Raw genomic sequence first — 22,361 nt, forward strand, 5'->3', positions numbered from 1 at the left:
AGCTGTGCACAAAAACTGCACAATGGCAGCGCGTATTTAGACGCAATGATGATCACTCAAACAATCCCTTTTTAGCTATTTTTGACCGATCATCGCTTCGTGTAAATGGGTCTTTAGTGTCCTTCTTATGGTGAATCATATTCTACATCAGTGGTTAATTGCTTTGGGTTAGACCAAGAACACATTAAGAGGAGTTCTTTGTCATCCCCTCCTGCGCCTCTAGAAGTATTCTTATAACCTGACTGATTACAAGTATTTTATTGCCACCACCTATAAAGTTCTAGGTGTGCAGAAGATTATGACTTGATAACAACCTGCTTTGCTGCTCTGCCTTACGTAACCCTAACCTTTATAGAGTCCTAGAACATTTCAAGCCCCATTTCAGAACATCCAGCAGCCGTGTCACTTTGGAATTTGTTACTATGATTAAGACGTTTTTGATTGATTACTTAGTAATTAATGATCATCAGTCTTCAAGTGTTTCTTCTGTAAGTTACGCAAGAAAATAAAACATTTAAGCATTTATTCTCAGAATATGTCTGCCAGGAGAGAATTAGTGCCAAGCTTTTAGATAAGGCTGCTAGCAGAGCAATAAGACCTTGGCAGATACCTTACATAATTATATACACAGTGTCCCAGTTAATGTTATGACGAGGCAGGCTTCACCGCATTGCCGATACTGCTGAGTATCGGCAAGTTCAAGTAAGAGATTGCTGTGATTTGTTCAGGAACACCGCCTCAGCCAATCAGAGCTGTCTCTCGATGAACCAATCACAACCATTCAATTATGTCATTCGAAGAATAAGTGTGGTTTGTTCATCGAGCGCCGGCTCTGATTGGCTTAGGAGGTGTTCCTGAACCAATAACAGCAATCTCTTGCTGGAGGCGGGTATTCAAGCCCCGTTACCAGGAAGAGAATGGTCTCTCAGTGCTGAGAACTACACGGAAGACTGCCGGAGCGCCGCAGCCCAAGGACAGTGACCCAAATGGCGCCTGCTAGGTGAGTATTAAGACATTCCCCAAAAATAAGACACTGTGCCTCATTTGGGGCAAAAATTAATATAAAACATTGTCTTATTTTGAAGGAAATACAGTAACATGAGTCTGACGGACCCACAAGCTATTTCGGGGGTCACTTGTTCTTACCACCTTGGTGTTTGCTGTGGACGGCAGATAAAGTATCAAAGTAGATATAGGTAGATCCCACCACAATTGTGAGAGGAATGTTGAGCACCAGTCTCCAGGTGGCAGTAGTCGGAGAATAAATGTGTAGGTTCATGATTTTCCCTCTGCTACTAGTGGCCTGTCAAAAACAAAACACAGAAATAACTTATTTGCTTGCGGAAAAAGACAGTGACAAACAGTTCAGCAACAACTAATTTGATTGTGGGCCAAGGACAGTGAAGAGGGTCACATGAGTGTTGTGAGTGACGTTTGAGCTAAGTGCTGAAAATCTTGATGACAGTTTGGAAGGTAACAGCGCTGCACCGCTGGCTGCTGAAAATGTTTTCCATGTAGTGTGGCAAGACAGCCCAGTTGGTGCTTTTGATTTGTACATCACAAATGATATTATTTTTAAAAAATTGGTCACTTGAAAAGCACTTTTTCAAACATCCGTATTCTGCAGAGCAAGAAGTAGGGTCCACCAGTTTTTCGTGCCACGATGAATAAGCGAAGATTTGAAGACCTAATGAACCTTTAAAGCCAACAAAATATGGAATAAAGATCTTCTGGATATGTGATTCCAGTTACTTTTATCCACTGAAAGATTTGCTCCACTTGGAGAAAGAAGGCAATGTGAGGTGATCAGAGATTACATTCAAGGTGGTAAATTAATTGGCAATACAGTACTTCGACACCCATCGAAATCTTACCATGGACAATATCTTTACATTAATGGATCTCACTGACCACTTGCTGATGAACAGGTAACACTGGTTGGCATAATGCGTCAATACAAGACTTTCATACCAAAGGAATTTCTACCCAGCAAACACCGGGCAGTAAAGGTTCTCTTCTTGGTTTCGCAAGATACCACTCTATAGGCTGGTCTCATGCGGGCAGAATCTGCTATTGCGGAATCCGCAATCAGTATCTGCATGGAGGATCCTCAGCAAAACGCATGCATTGGAAGGCATGTAATACCGCTTTTTCATTTACAATCGCGGATACAAATTGCATATTATGTGAGCGTAAAAAAAAATCGCAGCATGCCCTATTTTAGTGTGGATTCCGCATGAACGACCCGAATTGAGGTGAATGGATGTGAGTGTTCCATTGTCCATACTCAATTAACATAGCTTATGATCTTTCTTTCGAGCAGACAATACTCTGTGTATACAAATATCTGCGTGGAAAAAATTATCGCAGATCTTCCGCTGCAGAAATCAGCGTGCGGAATCCAACGTGTTCATGTAAGCCCGGCCTTACTTTCTATTAGGGCATGTGGTCACAGAGAGTTACCCTATTTTGGCAGAGGGTGTCACCTCGTGATCTATAGCGCTATTGGCGCACTTTATATTAGTCAGTGCACATCAGTGGTCATGTTCACAACCTCCATTCCTGCATTCTCTTAACCCCTTAGTGACCAAGCCTGTTTGCGCCTTAATGACCAGGTCAAATTTTGGAAACCTGACGTTTTTCACTTTAACATAGAATAGCTCCGTAAAGGTTTTGCATATCCAAGTAATTCTGACATTATTTTTTCGGCACATGTTGTACTTCATTTAGGCCGCCTGCAGACGAGCGGGTCGGATCCGGCAGCGAGAAATCTCGCCGCGCGATCCGACCCCAGAGCCTGCAGTGGCGAGCACGTACTCACCCGCGCCTGGCGGCCCCGGCTCTTTGATGTGCCGGCTGCCGCGCAGCCGGCGCATGCGCAGACCGGAGCCGGCGGCCAGGTGAGTGCGTGCCCCGCAGAAAATTAGAACATGCCGCAGTTTGTTTGCCGCGCGAGATTTCGCGCGGCCAAACCGCGGCCGTCTGCATAGGAGTGCGTATTGTAATGCACTCCTATGCAGACTTTCAGCGGCGGAAATCCCGCGGGAAATCCCGCGGCGGGATTTCCGCTCGTCTGCAGGCGGCCTTAGGTGGTAAAAATAGACCAATAAAATTTGTGTATAAACTGTGTAAAAATTGTCGATACATATTTCCATATTTCCATCTGTTTACTTTATTCTGGACGCACATTTGAAAAACTTTTGTGTTTTTTTTTTTTAAACCATTTAGGAGACGTACAAATTTAACATTAATTATTAACATTTTGAGGAACGCTTTGTTTTTCTACACTAAGCCAAGATTGCAAAAGCTCAGAAGTGTCAGAATGATAGATACCCCCACAAATGACCCCTACTAATCTTAATGTATTCACTGAGGAGTGTCATAAGTATTTTCACCCGAAGGTTTCTTTTCAGGAGTTAATGCAATTTAGAGAAGAAAAAATATATTTTGCAAATATGTCATTTTAAAGTTTTTTTTTCTACAGTGCACATGAAAATCAGGATTTGCACCCCAAAATGGATACCCCTGTTTGTCCTGTGTTCAGAAACATACCTGTTGTGGCTCTAATCTTATTTCTATATGCACAACGGGGCCCAAGATAAATGAAGCAGCCGGCAGCTTTCAGAACAGAAATTTTGCTTGAATGCCTTTTAGGCCCCATTGCCCACTTGTAGAGCTCTTGAGCGGCCAAAACAATAGAGAATTCCCATAAATGACCCTATTTTGAAAACTAGACCCCTTATTGAGTTCATTTAGGGGTGTATTACGTATTTTGACCCCACAGTTTTTTAATGAATCTAAGCAAAGCAGAAGGAAAAAATTATGATTTTCATTTTTTTGGCAAATAAGCAGGAACCGCTGCACAGTGGTGTCTCACAATCATGCGGCTCCTTTCTCACTCCTTAGTTCCTAGGCTTGGGAAGAAGGGACCCAAGACACACATCTATCCTCTCAGCTTCCTCCATCTTCCCTACACACAGACTAAAGATGTCTGTGTGTAGACAGCCGCCTGACTTAATAGAAAGACTGTAGGAAAGGCCTCTTAGGAAAGACAGAGCAGAACTGACTGTAATCATGCATCCTGCAACCACATATATAAAACAAGGTCACATGACATACAAAAGATACATTTCCAGACATAACCCAGACAGTAACCCATTCAGTGCTGCAACTATGCAATACACATCATATTCATACAACACAAAGACACTGACAATACAGTAAACATGAGACAAATACATTCACACTTATAGAGGGGCACCACTAACTCTGGGACACTACAACAGCACATATATGAATGAAGACTTGCACCCCAAAATGGATACCCCTGTTTGTCCTGTATTCAGAAACACACCCATTATGGCCCTAATCTTATACCTGAATGCACAGCAGGGCCCAAAATGAAAGGAGCAGCCGGTGGCTTTCAGAACAGACATTTTGCTTGAAGGTGTTTTAGGCCCCATAGCACACTTGTAGAGCCCTTGAGCCGCCAAAAGGATGAAGAACCCCCACAAATGACCACATTTTAAAACCTAGACCACTTAACGAGTTCATCTAGGGGTCTACTGCGCATTTTGACCTCACAGTTTTTGAATGAATCTAAGCAAAGCAGAAGGAAAAAACTATGATTTTCATTTTTTGGCAATTGTGTTATTTTAAAAACAGTTTTTTTTGTACAGCACTTAAATAAATGAAGACTTGCACCCCAAACTGGATACTTCTGTTTGTCCCGTGTTCAGAAACATACTCGTTGTAACCCCATTATTATGTCCGTATGCACAACGGGACCCAAACTAAACAGAGCAGCTGGTGGCTTTCAGAACAGACATTTTGCTTGAAGGCCTTTTATGCCCCATTGCACACTTGTAGAGCTCTTGCATGGCCAAAACCATAGTGAACCCCCACAAATTTGAAAACTAGCCCCCTTAATGAATTCATCTATGGGTGTACTGCGTATTTTGACCTTATAGTTTTTTAATAAATCTAAGCAAAGCAGAACAAAAAAAATACGATTTTCAGTTTTTTGGCAATTGTGTCATTTTAAAAACAGGGTTTTTTGTACAACACACATATGAATAAAGAGAAAATCCTCCCCCCTTTCCTTCCTGGTCCGACAGATCGATACCCCCCATAAATTTATTGTAATCCATCACACAGACAGGTTTTCTTTTCTCCGTTGCAGCCCCCTCTCCCTTACTGCAATGCAGGTGTCTGTCTGCACGGTCGATAGAATGTAGACATCTTTCCTGTCATGCCACTTTACGGCAAGCAGGGGGTCACTTGCCAGCACATATGACGCCCCCTTTCTACGTGCCTGGACACCAGGGATTGTGGGAATCCCACCCTGTTTTTGCGTACTGTCCTGCAGGCCCCTGTATCTGCGTTGTATAGGGCTTTATAAAGTGGGAGACTGGTATAATAATTATCGGTATACATGGTACCCTTTATGTAAAAATGGGCCCGTAAGCTCCCAAACGATCTTGCCATTTGTGCCAATGTTATCCTGGCAGTTAATAAATAAAAAAATCACAGATATAGCCAGTAGTGCTCTCGCAAACTTTGTATAACTTAACGCCATAACTGGCATGTTTAGAGGGTATGAATTGGAGGAATGATTGACGGCTCTTGAAACTCGTAAGTGATGTCCACAGCCAGATTTTTTTTTAAGGTGTATATATTTTTAAAGATTTTTTTAATAGGGATATTAGGGGCCTTGATTTACATAACCTGTCGTACGCAGGGTCATTTCTTAGGGGGATTTGAGCATTATTGGCAAAATGGGGTGCTCGGTAATACATTGTCCAGTGGAAATGTTGGCTTGTTGGACAACGAGTTCTAGGACGCTGTCACTAATAAAAAAAAATTAAAAATTAAAGGGCGCAAAATTAGCAACATCCACATTAATTCCTGGAGTCGCAGTAAATTGGGGTATTTGGGGTGAAAATAAAACAGCTGAACTCCACCTTGTGGAAGGCGCACAGCACTACTCGGCCCTGCTGCCCCAACCCTTCCTCAACCTCCATAGGGCTAGGAGTAGAGTCATTGCTGTCGGAATATAGCTTTTCTTCCAACGCAGTTTCGGTATCGCTTTCTGAACTGCTAGCTAACAACAGCGCATACGCCTGCTCTACGCTGTAATGTCTATACTCCATCTTAGAAAAAACATTTTTATGGACGTAGACAAAAAAAAATGAACCCCCAAAAAAACGGCCAGAGGTATTCTTCACTTTTTGGGTTTAGTGGGGTGATTAGGGTGTGAGGGGTCATGATGACGGGGTCATTGTGGGTTTTTTTCACTCTCTATACAGCACTGGATTTTTTGCTGATATCTCTCTCCTCTCACAAAACTCTCTCAGTGAGAGGAGGGAGATACAGGACTAATCCTGTGCCGTATTTATTAAACATATGAAATGGATGGCTGTGATAGGTATACCACAGCCATCCATGTTAGCAGGGACCAATCACATTGGTCCCTTCTGGTTACTATGCCAAAGTCACTTTGGCATGTCTCTACTGTGCATGCGCCGCCATTTTGTTAGTGCATACGCAGGTCAGCGGTGGTGCCCAGCACTTCAGGAGACTTCGGGGGACTTTAGGTGAGTACTCTCAGCTCCCCTCATGGATCCGACACATGAGGGAGATGAAACTTAAATTTTTTTTTAACTTTTCCGTGATCGCCAGCATCCATTGGACCCGGTGACATCTCCTGGGAGATTTCAAATCTCCCGGATGATCCGGTCTTCTGCACATGCATCGCCATTTTTCCTTCGGCTCGCATGCACAGAAGCCTGCGGCAGGTCCAGATCGCCGAAGGACATCACGGAGGATGGAGGTGAGTATTTTCAGCTTCCCTCATGGATCCGATCCATGAGGGGAGCTGAAACTTTTACCTTTTTTAAAAACTTTTCCGTGATCGCCGGTATCTATTGCCTGCCAGTAGATTTCAAATGTCCAGCTTCTTTGGCATGCATGTGCCAGAAGACGGCGGAAGGTCTGTTCAGGACCAGATCATTGCGTCACATTGCGGAGGATGGTGGTGAGTAGTTTCAGCCCCCCTCATACATCCGATCCGTTAGAGAAGCTGAAATTCTAACTTTTTGAAACTTTCTATTTACATTCATGTGATCCGACGTTGTCCATTGGATAATGCGGCCACCCGACAGCTCCAGGTTGTCGGATACCTACAGCAGCCAACAGCATGGAGCTGTCACGTCCACAGCCCACGGGGCTTTAATCCTCAGGGAGAGCGTATTTTTACGGCCCTGGGTATTAAAGCCCAGAAAAGCAGGAAATTAAGCAGCATACTGTGTTATTTCATCCTATTAAATGAACTGCCCAGCCGTCTTGAGGGGGCGCTGTGTAGGAGGCAAGTATATTGCTGGTTTTTGCTTTTGAAACCACCATTGGGCCTGATGCTCACTGGATCTGCTGTATCAGTCAGAACCGGTATTCGGGGCCCCTGAAGAGCAGCAGCCAGGGGCCCCTATTGTTAACCCCTTAACGACCAGCCCATAGTGTTTTTACGTCCTCCCGAAGTGGGCTCTATTCTCTGAGGACGTAAAAACATGCTTCCTGCAGAGAATAGTGCCCCTCGGGCTGTGGACGTGACAGCTCCATGCTGTCGGTGTCCGCAGGTAGCTGACAGCATGGAGCTGTCATCCCGGGCTGTTCGGAGCCCCCCCCGGCATTGCGATCGGCGCTATGCAATGGATAGCGCCGATAGCAAAAAAAGTAAATAAAAGTGCCCAAAAAGTTAAAGATTCAGCTGCTCCGATGGATCGGATCCATCGGAGCAGCTGAAATTACTCACCGAGGTCTGGCACGCTGCTCCCCGCTCTCCTGCCGCTCCGGGGCCCGAAGCCGGTCTTCTGCGCATGCGCGCCAGGCGGCATTACGTCAGCCGCATGCGCAGAAGGCCCGGCGGCGCGGGAGATTTAAAATCTCCTGGCTCCCGGCTCCTGTAGGTAGCCGGGAGGCAGGAGATGTCAGCGGGGACTGCGGTGAGCGGTCCCCGGTACCGCGATCGCCGTTATCCAATGGTTAGCGGCGATCGCGAAAAAGTTAAAAAAAAGTTTAAAGAAAGTCAGTTTCACCTCCCCTCATGGATCGGATCCATGAGGGGAGGTGAAAATACTCACCCCCAGTCCTCAGCGGTGTCCCGATGTCCCGAGACCCGAATCCCCGTCTGCGCATGCGCGCCCGATGATTGACATCGGGCGCGTGCACAGACGGGCTCGAGCCCCGGGAAATTTAAAATCCCTCTGCTCCTGGCTGCCATGTGTAGCTAGGAGCAGAGAGATTATACCGGGGACATGATCACTGTCATCCAATGGATGACAGTGATCATGTAAAGTGAAAAAAAAGTGTAAAAAAGTAAAAAAAAAATAAAGTAAAAAAAAAGTTTTTAAAAGTTTAAAAAGCGTACGTTTCATCTCCCCTCATGGATCATATCCGTGAGGGAGGATGAAAGTACGTACCTAAGGCCCCCAGATTTATCCGCGGACCTTACCACAGCTTCTGCACACGCGCCCGTCGCCAAAATGGCAGGCGCATGCGCAAAAGCTGTGGATTGCCAGGATAATTTAAATTCTCCCTGCTCCTGGCTACAAAACGTAGCCAAGAGCATGGAGATTTAATGGGGGTCCGCGGTGAGCGGTTCCTGGTCACGTGTTCGCCATTATCCAATAATGGCGATCACGTAAAAGTTAAAAAAAAAAATTGAAGTTTCATCTCCCCTCACTGATGCGATCGGTGAGAGGAGATGAAACTTTTTACCGGAGGCCTGCGTATTTGAATCCCGACGCGATCTTCCTCCGTGGACCTTCCTGGATTCTGCACATGCGATTGCCGGCAAAAAGCCGGACACATGCGCAGGAGTCAGGGAGCCCAGGAAACTTAAAATCTCCTTGCTCCCAGCGACCAATGGTCACCGAGAGCCTGGAGCAGTGACGGATGGCCTCGTTGAGCGGTCCCCGGTCACGTGATAAAAAGGTAGCGATCTACCTTAGGCCGGTCTCACATGACCGGATAGGAATGACGGATTCCGCATGCGTCTGATCCGTGGTATTATGCAGATCAATCGCATTGGATTACACAATTCCGCTCACATTAGCGGGTCGGAATTGCGTAATCCACTCGCAGAAAAGAGAACGCAGCAGGTTCTATTTTACTGCGGATATCGGCAACATAGAGCCTATTGTGCTCCATGGTCGCGGATATACCCGCTGCCCATACACAACTACATTGTATACGGGCTGCGGGTACCCGCGTCATCGCTAAGCGATGGTGCGGGAAATACAAACAAAAAAAAGGTGTATTGTGCATGACCGCCTGTGTGAGTAGGCAGTTATGCGCAGTACATTACGCAGCCGTACGCAGGGTCACAGCCGGGCTCACAGATGGGATCCGCTGTGGGCCTCCGCAAGCGGATTCCGCCTGCACCCGCGTGAGCCCGGCACTATTCAGACCGCTACCTGTGATACGTATTTTACAAGAAGCCCCGGGAACGCTCGCTTTCCTGCAGTTCCAGGAGCACCTTGTTGAGCGCCTTCTGTGTGAGACCGCCGCACCTCATCAAGCTTACGGAGACTCACGGAACGCCACTTTTTACACCCCATACCCGCCACTGAGGTCATGAAATACCCCCAAAAAGCATGAGAGGAGGGGGGGGGGATACCCGGTTTTATTGCCCCATGGGCCCATTCCAACCAGCCTCCGTAATTACCCCTGTCTTCGGAAATACTACACAGTTCACATTTTTACTTTTATCTAAGATTTGCGAACGCCAAAAAGAGCGCGGAGGGGGAGGGGGGGAATTTTTAGGGAGTCAATCTTTATTCTGTACAAATAAGCAATGGGGCCTGGAATTTATTCAGTTGTGCCCTAAAATCCAACAGGTGTTCCGTCCTTTATAGGCCTTGCCATGCGTCCTGTAAGTAGATTAGGGCCACAATGGGTATGTTTCTGAACTCGGGACAAACGGGGGTATCCATTTTGGGGTGAACGTCTTCATTCCTATGTGCACTGTACAAAAAAACTGTTTTTAAATTGAAAAAATTGCCAAAAAAATTGAAAATCGTAACTTTTTCCTTCTGCTTTGCTTAGATTCATTCAAATACTGTGGGGTCAAAATACGCAGTACACCCCTAGATGAATTCGTTAAGGGGTCTAGGTTTCAAAATGGGGTCATTTGAGGGGGTTCTTTATAGTTTTGGCCGCTCAATGGCTCTACAAGTGGGCAATGGGGCCTGAAATTTATTCAGTGGTACCCTGAAATCCAACGGGTATTCCTTTCATTGTAGGCCTAGCCATGGGTCCTGTAAGTCTATTAGGGCCACAATGGGTATGTTTCTGAACACGGGACAAACAGGGGTATCCATTTTGGGGTGAAAGCCTTCATTTATATGTGTGCTGTACAAAAAAACCTGTTTTTAAATTGACATAATAGCCCAAAAAATGAAAATCCTATTTTTTTCCTTTTGCTTTGCTTGAATTTATTCAAAAACTGTGGGGTCAAAATATGCAGTACATCCCTAGATAAATTCGTTAAGGGGTCTAGTTTTCAAAATGGGGTCATTTGTGGGGGTTCTATATGGTTTTGGGCGCTCAAGAACTCTACAAGTGGGCAATGGGGCCTAAAAGGACTTCAAGCAAAATCTATGTTCTGAAAGCCACCGATTACTCCTTTTATTTTGGGCCCCGTTGTGCATGCGGACATAAGATTAGGGCCACAATGGGTATATTTCTGAAAACAGCACAAACAGGGGTATCCATTTTGGGGTGTAAGTCTTCCTTCATATGTGTGCTGTACAAAAAAAGCTGTTTTTAAAATGACAGAATTGCCAAAAAAACAAAAATCCAAATTTTTTCCTTTTGCTTTGCTTGAATTTATTCAAAAACTGTGGGGTCAAAATGCGCAGTACACCCCTAGATAAATTCGTTAAGGAGTCTAGTTTTCAAAATGGGGTCATTTGTGGGGGTTCTCTATGGTTTTGGGCGCTCAAGAACTCTACAAGTGGGCAATGGGGCCTAAAAGGACTTCAAGCAAAATTTGTGTTCCGAAAGCCACCGGTCGCTCCTTTCATTTTGGGCTCCGTTGTGTATCCAGACATAAGATTAGGGCCACAATGGGTATGTCTCTGAACACGGGACAAACAGGGGTATCCATTTTTGGGTGCAAGTCTTCCTTCATATGTGTGCTGTACAAAAAAAGCTGTTTTTAAAATGACAGAATTGCCAAAAAAACGAAAATCACAATTTTTTCCTTTTGCTTGGTTTGAATTCATTCAAAAACTGTGGGGTCAAAATATGCAGTACACCCCTAGATAAATTCCTTAAGGGGTCTAGTTTTCAAAATGGGGTCATTTGTGGGGGTTTTCTATGGTTTTGGGCGCTCAAGAACTCTACATGTGTGCTATGGGGCCTAAAAGGACTTCAAGCAAAATTTCTGTTTTGAAAGACACTGACTACTCCTTTCATTTTGGGCCCCGTTGTGGACTCAGATATAACAATAGGGCCACAATGGGTATATTTCTGAACACGGGAGAAATAGGGGTATCCATTTTGGGGTGTAAATCCTGATTTTCATGTAAACTATAGGAAAAAAATATGTCTTTAAAATGACAGATTTGCAAAAATATGAAATTTTACTTTTTCTCCTCTAAATTGAATTAATTCCTGAAAAAAAACTGTGGGGTCAAAATACTCATGACACCACTCAGTGAATACGTTAAGGGGTGTAGTTTTTAAAATGAGGTCATTTGGGGGGGTATCTATTATTCTGACACTCATGAGCCTTTCCAATCTCGGCTTGGTATAGGAAAACAAAGTGTTCCTCAAAATGCTAAAAAGTAATGTTAAATTTGTACGTCTCCTAAATAGTTAAAAAAAAACAAAAGTTTTTCCAATGTGCGCCCAAAATAAAGTAAACGGGTGGAAATATAAATCTTAGCAAAAATTTCTATATTATGTTTGCACATATTTAAGATATTGCAGTTGGAAATGTGAAAAAATGACGATTTTTTCAAAATTTTCCCAATTTTGGCGCTTTTAATAAATAAACACAATTTCTATCGGTCTATTTTTTCCGCCTAAATGAAGCACAACATGTGGCGAAAAAACAATGTCAGAATCGCTTGGATATGCAAAACCTTTCTGGTGTTTTTCCATGTTAAAGTGACACATGTCAGATTTGCAAAATTTGGCCTGGTCATTAAGGCGCAAACAGGCTTGGTCACTAAGGGGTTAATCTTGCAGAATGGAATCTACAATGCAGCACACTGCTGCGGTTCTGCCAAACGAGCTCCAACACAATATCAGATGGGTGTCTCTTATTAAGTGGCCATTCACCGTACGTTTTGCATTGTTTGCACCTGCCATTCCTTGCCTGGGGTAAGACAGCAGTGTGACATGGGCCGGGGCCACCTCTAGGACAGGTCATGGCGCCCCTCGTAGGAGCCTCCAGCACATGGGCCGCTGTTCACGTGATGTCCCTGTGCAGGACATGTGCTGGAGCCCTGTGACAGCTCGGCCTGGTAAACAAGGGGCGGGGACGTAGCTAACAGCCAATCAAATGCAAGGAGTGCATATACGCCCCTTTAGAACCTGACAATTGAGACATGGAATTAAGCAGCGGGAAAGAGAAGGGAGGAGCTTGCTGACGTCATCGCCAAAACGTGACTGTGAAATCTTGTGACTGCCAGCAGTTGTAAGAAAAAGCTATTTGAGCCAATCAGCACACAGAGAGAATATATTATGCAAATTGTATGCAAATATAGAGGCAATGCCAGTCTCCTCTATAGCAACTATATTACTGGGCTTGCTCTAAGCTAAGGGAGAACTAGAAACTAAACCGGAGAGCGCCGCACGCCCCCCCTCTTCTGACGGCCGGACCCTCCGCCGCATGTATACTGTCATTATTGTGGGGTGATATCACAGGCTCTCTATCCATACAGCACCGCAGGTTATAGCTGTGGGAGGCTCCAGTCATGGGGCCCACTGAGGGATATACCACAGACAACCGCTTAGGAACCTTCCGCAGTGACAGGAAGAAGGCAGCAGCTTGTCTGTCATGTGGGTTTTCCACACAGGGCCGTGCGTTACATTGCGTATGGGCGGCACATGAACCTACAAAGGTTGACAAGCTGCTGCCTTCTTCCTGTCACTGAATCAGGTCCCTGAGCAGTCGTCTGTCGGAGATCCCTCAGTGAACAATGACCCCTCCCTTCCTGCCGGGTGCTCAGTGGAAGGTTTACATTGAAATGCACTCCTATTTGTGGTCACCTTTCCGGCAGTGAGGGGGTTGTCGACCCTCAGACTGCTGGTTCCCCAGAAGGGCCGCAGCCCGCTCGGGGGGGACCAGCCATCGGTGGCGTCAGCGTCGCGCGCGTTGCGACCATTGGCAGAGCCTTGTTAGGGACGCGGAGGTCATTTGCATGAAGTCAAGACTTTGACCAATCAGCGCCTGCAGCTCATGAATAATGCAGTGCCCGCGGCCGCGGCTTGTCTCCAGCAGTTGTGTGCGGCTACTTGTCGGTGACACCGCGGCCGCCATGTCTTCCCCGCAGCCCGAGGCTTCCAGCTCTCCGGTGCTCGGCGGCTCCTTCCCGCTGGTGCTGAAGAAGCTTATCGAGAACCCGCCGAAGAACTTCCTGGACGCCGGAGACGTCGGTGAGGCTTCCCAGCGCCATGGCGCCCATAACTAGTGATGGCTGCTGCAGGGACATGTAATGGCCCCTGAGGGCCCCTGTAGCGCACCTCAGGCCAGCGCACATGAGCAGATGGGAATTGCGCATTACCTGCGTATAATACGCACTATATGGTGGCATTGCAAAAATATTGATTTTGGGTGTTCCGCGCACATTTGTGCTTTTTTCATTGCGTGTAAAAAAGCGCGCAGCACCTTCTGTTTTGCCGCGTATTATTTGCGATAGAGCGCTATTCTCTACGGGCGAGTAATAACCGCCATTACATATGCAAGTGTTTTGTGTATTGTGGCTTTTATGCGCACAGTCGCTAAGCAACAGCGGAAAATCAAAAAATCGTAGTGATACCCCGCGGTAAAATCCTGGGTTATATGGACATTTTACCATCCGCTCGTGTAGATGCAGAACGAGATGCAGCGATATATCTCTCTCTAATCACATAAATGGCGCACAGCCGAGAACAGAAGGGTCACGTGAGCGATGCTTTTCTTTTGCGCATGCATCGGCTTATTTTACGATCCTTTTGCGCCCGCTCGGCGTGTTCATTAGCGTGTGGCAAACAAAGACACGTCGATTGAAATGGGTAATTAAGGGCCATACACACGCAGCGATTATTGCGCAAAACCCGTTCGAATGAACAAAAATGTGCGATTATTGTTACGTCTAAATGCAAAAACGTTGCTTACTTGTTACCTTTCGTTGGTCGCTCACTTACAACCTACATAAAATTATCGCTACATCGCCCACTTTTCACTTAGCGATTCCACACAGCATGCAGGACGTAGAAGGTGAAGCCCGCGATCCAGCGGTGATCTCTGCCTAAATGCTCCGCACGAGCGCTAACAACCGGCGGTGACGTCGCCCGCTCGCGCAGTGCGTTGACCCAACTGGCGCCCGGTGCAGCCCGGCATTCGTCTAATGAGCTCCAGGTGTGCTCTCTCCTGTACAATTGCGCAGCGTTTCACACATCTCCTGGCGGACTGCGCACATTTGTGCACTCCCACTGACTTCTATGGGGACTTTGGGTGCGCAAAAATGCAGGAAAATACGTGTGTGTTTGTTTTTTTTTCCCCTTCGTGCAACCAAAATGCGCAGGAAAATAAGTGTATGTGAACGCAGCCCTTGGGATCAAAGGGATCTGTTCTCTGCATGTTGCAAATATGCTGGTGTGGAGGGGCATAAAGCCTCCTGCCCACTGCTGGATCAGATCCCGCCTACGAAATACCACAGCGGAATCCGATACGGCGCCCCTCGGAGACCCCATACTAACCTCTCCGGATCTGCCACGAGTGTCTTGGCCAGTGAGCTGGCGCGCATGCGCAGTGCAGCTCATGACGCGCAGGCACTGGGCTGTGAAGCAGATCCCCGCAATACTGCTGCGGGACGGACGGCTTCCATTGACTGCAATGGAAGCCGTCCGTGTGTTGTTTTTTTTTGTTTTTTTTGTTTTTTTCCGCATAGAATAGCGGAGCGGAAAATCACAGTTGATAATCTGTCCGTGGGCGTTCGGCCTAAAGGCCCTTTCCCACAAGCTGATGTTCGGTTATGAATATTCACTGGCCTGATCATCCGGAATGCGATCGGCTGATGAGTGAGCAAAAAACGTCGCGCTCCCCTGACACAGCTATGGCAGGAGATTCCTCCATCCCTGCGGGGACTGCAGCGCTCAGCCAATCAGAGGCAGTGCTTTCTGGAGGTGGGGATTTTTCAATCCACGGCCTCAAGGAGATAGGAGATGACTGCAGGGTCCGGAAAGAAGATCAGCTTTTTTTCACTTTTCTTTACAGCTAGAGATAATTTTCAGGGAAGGGCTTATATTTCAAGCCCCTCCCCGAAAATCATCACTGCGGGGAATGCTGCAATTCATTGCTTTCAATGGGGCGGCAGCAGCCTATCAAATGCATTGACTTACTCGGTTTTACTTACACTTGCGTGTAGGAATTGCGAATTACGCAAGTGGAAGAAAGAACGCAGCATGCTCTATTTCACCACGGATTGCACGCATCTGCGGCCCATTGATCTCTATGGATGCGTTCACAACGTAGTACATACGCAATGACGTGCAGGACGGCGTCTGGGGAGCAACACCCCCATCCAGACTGCCTGCAACCTCCACTTGTTTTTCTGTGCTCTTCCGCAAGAATAAGTGGGTTTTCTTTTAAAGTGGTTTATACTACTTCCAAAATAAGTAGTCTAAACCAGCTGAGAGAGCAGTATCCCGTCCTGAAGGCTCTCAGTACATCTCACCACGACAGTACAGGGGAATGTCGTCTGGGAGATAGAAGGGGGTTTCCAGAGGGTTTGGCAACTTTTCTGATGTCATTTCTTGCTTGCGTTCGTTCATCCATGCGGACAATACGCTGTACATCTGCGTGGAAAACCGCGCCTATACGACCCTAGGCAATTTACTTCGGCGGTCATACGCTGCTGAGATATGCTTGCGGAATACAACCCGGTCGTGTGAACCTGGCCTAAAGGATAAATGTTTAGCATTGCTGGGATGCCGGGTTTAGGTCCGATCAAGGGCAACATCTGCCTAGAGTTTGTATGTTCTCCATGACTTTGCCTCAGTTTCCTTCCACACTCAAATCATACTAAAGGTTTAATTGACATTTTTTATGAAATTGGCCTTACTGTTTTTGGGTCTGAGATGAGGGAAATGTAAATTATATGCCCCCCCACTGAGGATCGGGACTGATATCAGTTATGGCAATTTTTGTACAGTGCTGCAGAATATGTTGGCGCTATCACAAATAAATAATCTCTTCTACCTTACAGACAAAGACAAGATTAAATTGGAGAAGGATGACAGCCTTGATGGGAACTTGCTGGCGGTGTCGGCGGCGCTTATGCCCCCCATCTGGGATAAGACCATTCCGTATGACGGTGAATCTTTCCATCTGGAGTATATGGACCTTGATGAGTTTCTGCTAGAGAATGGGATCCCATCCAGTCCGACACGGCTTGCTCAGGCAATTCAGAATCCACTTCTGCCGGTGTCCAAGTTGGAGGATGAAGAGGAGCCGGCTTCCACATCTTCTGCATCGCCCGTCTCACCATCTCTCTTGCTACAGGATACTGAAGGTGTCTTATTGTAGTAACTCCTCTATATAGCTTGCGTCTTTGAAAGCAAACTATGAGGTTTAGAATAATTGTCATATTTGTTGAAAGGAAGCAAAGCAAATCTCCAAGATATTCTTCGATAGTGGTATCGGAGTCTTCAACTCTTGGGATGAGTTTTGATTTTTTTTTTTTTTCCAAAAAACTTGCTCAGCCAGTAGTACCAATATAAAATATATACTCAACTTCCTCGCTCCTATTCTGCCTATATCAGATCCCTGTTGGTTTTCACTTCCAGGGAGCCGGTGATGATTTCACTAACACCAGGGCAATGTGACTGCTGCAGCCAATCACTGGCTCATTTCAACCAGGGACTAGGTACAGTTGTCATATGACCTGGTATCGAGACATCCGTGACATTTAAGTATATCTTCTTTTACATTGTTATTGCAGGTTGAGACTGTTTTTTGAAGGAAAAAAAAAAATGTTCCCAGATAACCCCTTATGGACCAAGCGCAGCAAATATACAGCGTTTTGCTCTGGGCTTTAATCCTGGCCAATAGCAGAAATATAGCGCGAGATTAAATCCTCTACTCTTGCAATCAAGCAGGTCAGGTCTGACAGCCGAGGACCCAGAGGAGAAGCGTTTTTCAACGCTTCTCCTTTCCTAGGTACATAGCGCTATGTACTAAAGAGTGGAAGTGCAGCTGATTATTGACACTACGGGGGGATGTTTTTTCCTGTAACTGAGGTTCCTTTGGATGCCCGCACTACAGTGGAAAAAGTGTGAAATTAATCAGTAAAAAGAAATACAATGTAAATGAACCCAGAGGTCTTACGGCATCATGGGGGACACAGATGGTCAAAACAATAGTTACAAAAATAAGTAAGAAAAAAATTCTAGAATATAAAATAAAAATAAATGCATTAAAAAGAAAATGACCCACCACCGACACCAACCAAAACTGTCACCATATACACCCTGCAATCTAAAACTATACAAATTATGTATTAAGGCATCCTAAACAAAATGAGGAACCCATTCCTGTACTTTATTTTAGCATAATTATACTAATTTTAAAAATAGGCTATAAATAAAAAATCAAATTTTTTTTTTTTAGCTTTTTACCCCAAATAGACTGGAAAAAAGGAAGTGAAAAAATATATAAAAAATAGCCCTATATGTCACAGGAAAAAAATGCAGCAAAAATAATTTTGGTAGCTAAAGGAAAAAATATTGGGCAGTAAAACCACCACATGGGTAAAATCCCAGAAAAGTGTCTGGTCCTTTTAGGACCAAAACAGCATGGTCCCTAAGGGGTTAAAGAAAACCTGTTACTAAGGCAGACAACTTCAATATAGCCATCAGTATGAAAAGTAACGGAGTTATACAGGATGGTACATCTACTAAACAACCGCCAAAAGTGCAGCATGGAAGAGCTGTAAAGAAAGCGTGCCCTGGTTCTGCGAGATCACATACTGTGTTTCCTGAAAAATAAGACACTACCTTATAATAATTTTTGCTGTAAAAGAGGCTGTGTCTTATTTTCAGGGCGTGTCTTATAATACTTATCTAGCAGTCAGCGTTTGGGTCCCCTGCGCTGGGCTGCGGAGCTGCTGCAGGCTTCCGTGTCGTCCTACACGTTGACAGAGCAGTTCTTCTTGGTAGCGGGGCTTGAATGCCCCGACTCCAGCAAGCTAATGCTTTGGTTAATTGAGCGGCGCGTCAGCCAATGAAAGCTGGTGCTCAATTAACCAATTAGCACATTAGCTTGCTGGAAGCGGTGTATTCAAGCCCCGCTACCAGGAAGAACTGCTGTATCGACGTGCAAGAGGACACACAAACCTGCAGCATCCCGGCGCGAGGGATCCGAACGCCAGCTTCCTTTAAACTTTTATACCAGATGTGATAAGGGTGGGCAAGGAGGTTCTAGTACCCTGTTGTACCACCTCTAGCTTAGATGGAAGATGTGATACAGGTGGGAATGGAAGCATACAGGTTCCGTATGGTATCCTGCGGCATATCTCTACTCATTTAATGTACCTGAGCCTCTAGATTGTGTAGGCTGTCAAAGCTGGTGTCACAGATGGTCTCACACATGGTCCCATACATGTTCTATTGACTATAAATCTTTAGTTCTTGTTATTGGAAGAATATGTGGTTTACGTTATACTGACATATCTGCCTTCTGTTGTTTCAATATAGAAACCACTGAAACTGTAAAAGAAGAGTCGGATTCTCCGAGGCCCATTGATCCCGAAAAAGTAGAAGTGGAAGTAAACTTCAATCCAGATCCCGCTGATTTGGTGCTCTCCAGCGTGCCAGGAGGGGAGCTTTTTGATCCAAGGAAACACAAATTTGCAGAAGAAGAGTTGAAGCCACAGCCTATGATTAAGAAGGCCAAGAAGATTTATGTCCCAGATGACCTGAAGGTGTGTGACAGAAATTGTGCTGCCCTTTCAGTTCCCATGTCAGCAGTAATAATGCAGAATGTAGCATGATTCTAGCAACCAATAATGAGAAACCCCAACGGCCCAAATTAGGTCGTGTTCACATGGCAGAATCTAACAGGAAACCTGGGTCCCATTCATTTGAATAGGAATTGACACTGTAGCAGAAAAAATGTGCCTTATACAAGAAACAGGCACTTACAAACCCTCCTTATATATCAATATAAGGAAGGTGTAGAAGTGTACTTCAATTGTTTTATCTGCTCCTCCAGTTTGCATTCTGGCTGTCTGCATGTTGGGGAATAAGTGGTTTACATATGTGCCTGCCCTCCTGTATCAGTATATCAGTAAGTATATGTCCACTTTCTGTGATTTATTACTATTTTTTTTTTCTTCTTTTTTGGTCTGTCTGTTGTAGTAACTGCAGATGCAAATAGATCACTAATGGAGGGCCACATGCAAGTGGTTCATTTGTCATTTAGGAGCCATTAGTTAAAAAACACTCTATTGACTCAGCATTAGCAAAAGGGATTTAAATACATTTATGCTAGAACAGTGTCTTGGAAAAGGTATCCTCTCTTAAAGGGGTTGTCCCGCGCCGAAACGGGTTTTTTTTTTTTTAAACCCCCCCCCCCCGTTCGGCGCGAGACAACCCCGATGCAGGGGTTAAAAAACCCACCCGCACAGCGCTTACCTGAATCCCGGCGGTCCGGCGTCTTCATACTCACCTGCTGAAGATGGCCGCCGGCATCCTCTGTCTTCATGGACCGCAGGGCTTCTGTGCGGTCCATTGCCGATTCCAGCCTCCTGATTGGCTGGAATCGGCACGTGACGGGGCGGAGCTACACGGAGCTACACGGAGCCCCATAGAGAAGAGGAGAAGACCCGGACTGCGCAAGCGCGGCTAATTTGGCCATCGGAGGGCGAAAATTAGTCGGCACCATGGAGACGAGGACGCCAGCAACGGAGCAGGTAAGTATAAAACTTTTTATAACTTCTGTATGGCTCATAATTAATGCACAATGTACATTACAAAGTGCATTAATATGGCCATACAGAAGTGTATAGACCCACTTGCTGCCTCGGGACAACCCCTTTAAGGAAACACCTAGAAGGCGAGTGAGGAGACTTTATAAAGCTATGCATGCTCCTCTTCAAAATGTATGCAAATAAGGAAGATGAACAAGACCTCTGGAGCGCCACCTATTGGAAGGCAGCATTCCTGCAAGTCAATGTCAGACCCTTTTTTTTACAAGGCTTTATAACCATGATTGGGAATTGACCAAAAGCCAGAATCCATACACAGACAACTGTTTCTGGGTTTTTGCCCCTCATCAGTGTGCAGTAGGTTTCCAGCTTGGCTAGTGAGAGGCCTATGACATGGGTCAGGAGGGATATTGTCTCTCCTTAAGGAGAGTATCTAGGAAATGAATAGGGAGAATTATAAGGCCATACATGCCCCTCTGTCTTTGCACACTCAACCTTGCACAACATTGTGTTTCAGGTCTTCTATACATGGCCATGTGCAATACGATGCACAACACGGCACCCAGTTATTACTTGCTGCGTATCGAATGGTGGGATTCTCCTAAAGAATAGGGTTGGCTGTATGGCATTCACTTACCTTTTCTGGCTAAACTTTGCTTAAAGTTATGAAAATGCAGCAGCATGTGACAATGTTAGCACCATACAGACCTGTATAAAAATGTGTAATGTCTCATGATGAAGAAAGACTTCCATGTGTTGTATGAATTCTTTCTCATTATGGTTTATCTTACGTAATGTTTTCTGTGTAAATATGCACATAGGATGAAAAATACTGGAGCAGACGGAAGAAGAATAACGTGGCGGCTAAGCGATCTCGAGACGCACGGCGACTTAAAGAGAACCAAATTACTGTCCGCGCAGCTTTCCTCGAAAAAGAGAACACCGCTCTGCGTACAGAAGTGGCCGAGTTGCGAAAGGAACTGGGGAAATGCAGGAACATAATTTCCAAATACGAGAGCCAGTTTGGACAGTTGTAAGCATCCTCCTAATAAATATTAACCAATTTCCTTCCCATTCCATAAGAATAAGGCCGCTGGAAAGTCGGCTGCTCCTAAAGGCATTTGGCCATCTACGGTCTGCTAAATAAAATGGCATAACTGTTGAGCAGCAGGCAATTTTTTAGGGTGCCGGATGTTTCTTCTAAGGTCATAGAACTGATAAATACCATACAGAACAATCTTACTGGTAGAAACTGTCATTGTAAGACCCCAGGACCATAAATCAGTGCTGCTTAACAATTTCATGTTTGGAGCTGGTACTGTTTCCCTGAAAATAAGACAGGGTCTTATATAATTTTTTTGCCCCACAGATGCTCTAGGGCTTATTTCAGAAGATATCTTATTTTACTTACCCAGCAGGCTCGCTTCAGGTCCCTCCCGCTACTCTCTAGAACTCTGACGTGGTTCCTGCCATCCTCTGCCGCCCACAGGGGATAACTTCCTGGTTATGTGATACATAAATCCCGCCTTCACGAAGCGATGGCTGTGATTGGTTCTTCAAGCACTGCCTCGATAGGCTGAGTCACGGTGCTTGCAGAACCAATCACAGCCGCCGTTTTGTGAAGGCAGGATTTATGAATTGACTAAATGGCGGCTCAGCCAATTCATAAATCTTGCCTCTGTGAAGTGACGGCTGTGATTGGTTCTTTGAGCGCTGCTCAGCCAATTCATGTAGCTCACGAAGAACCAATCACAGCCGTCGATTTCTGGAGGCGAGATTTATGTATCCCATAACCAGGTAGTGATCCTGTATGGGCGGCCGAAGACTGCGGGAACTGTGCCGGACTCTGGAGAGCAGCAGGAAGGACCTGGATCAAGCCTTCTGGGTAATGTATTCCTTCTAATTTTTTTAAAAATTTTAATGTGGCTAGGGCTTGTTTTTGGGGTAGGGCTTATATTTCTAGTATCTTTGAAAAATCAGACTAGGGCTTATTTTCGGGGAAACACGGTAGTTGGACTTTTTTTTACTCATGTTTGCATAATGGGATAATCTTTTGAACGCTCCTCACGAATGTGTAGCACCTAAAGCTATTTTAGGACTCCTCTTGGGTAGTATGTGACTCAAAAGTCGTCAGAAACCCTCCTGTGAAAGCATAAATAG

At 45.4% G+C, this 22,361-nt stretch overlaps 1 protein-coding gene across 4 annotated transcripts in view; it reads left to right on the forward strand.

Moving 5' to 3' along the window:
- Nucleotides 1-22,361, forward strand: part of TEF (TEF transcription factor, PAR bZIP family member) — a 40,630-nt gene that overhangs the window by 13,640 nt on the left and 4,629 nt on the right. Inside the window, exons 1-4 of one of the 4 annotated variants that reach the window (XM_066596364.1) lie at nucleotides 13,314-13,668; nucleotides 16,482-16,787; nucleotides 18,970-19,196; nucleotides 21,023-21,238. In XM_066596364.1, coding sequence (XP_066452461.1) covers nucleotides 13,479-13,668; nucleotides 16,482-16,787; nucleotides 18,970-19,196; nucleotides 21,023-21,238 — 939 coding nt within the window. In that variant the 5' untranslated portion in view covers nucleotides 13,314-13,478. Of the gene's footprint in view, nucleotides 1-13,313; nucleotides 13,669-16,481; nucleotides 16,788-18,969; nucleotides 19,197-21,022; nucleotides 21,239-22,361 lie in introns of those variants that run through there. The other 3 variants (XM_066596363.1, XM_066596365.1, XM_066596367.1) reach the window with 3 other exon arrangements.

This window comes from Eleutherodactylus coqui, chromosome 3 (genome assembly GCF_035609145.1).
Source record: "Eleutherodactylus coqui strain aEleCoq1 chromosome 3, aEleCoq1.hap1, whole genome shotgun sequence".
NCBI classification, from domain to species: domain Eukaryota; kingdom Metazoa; phylum Chordata; class Amphibia; order Anura; family Eleutherodactylidae; genus Eleutherodactylus; species Eleutherodactylus coqui.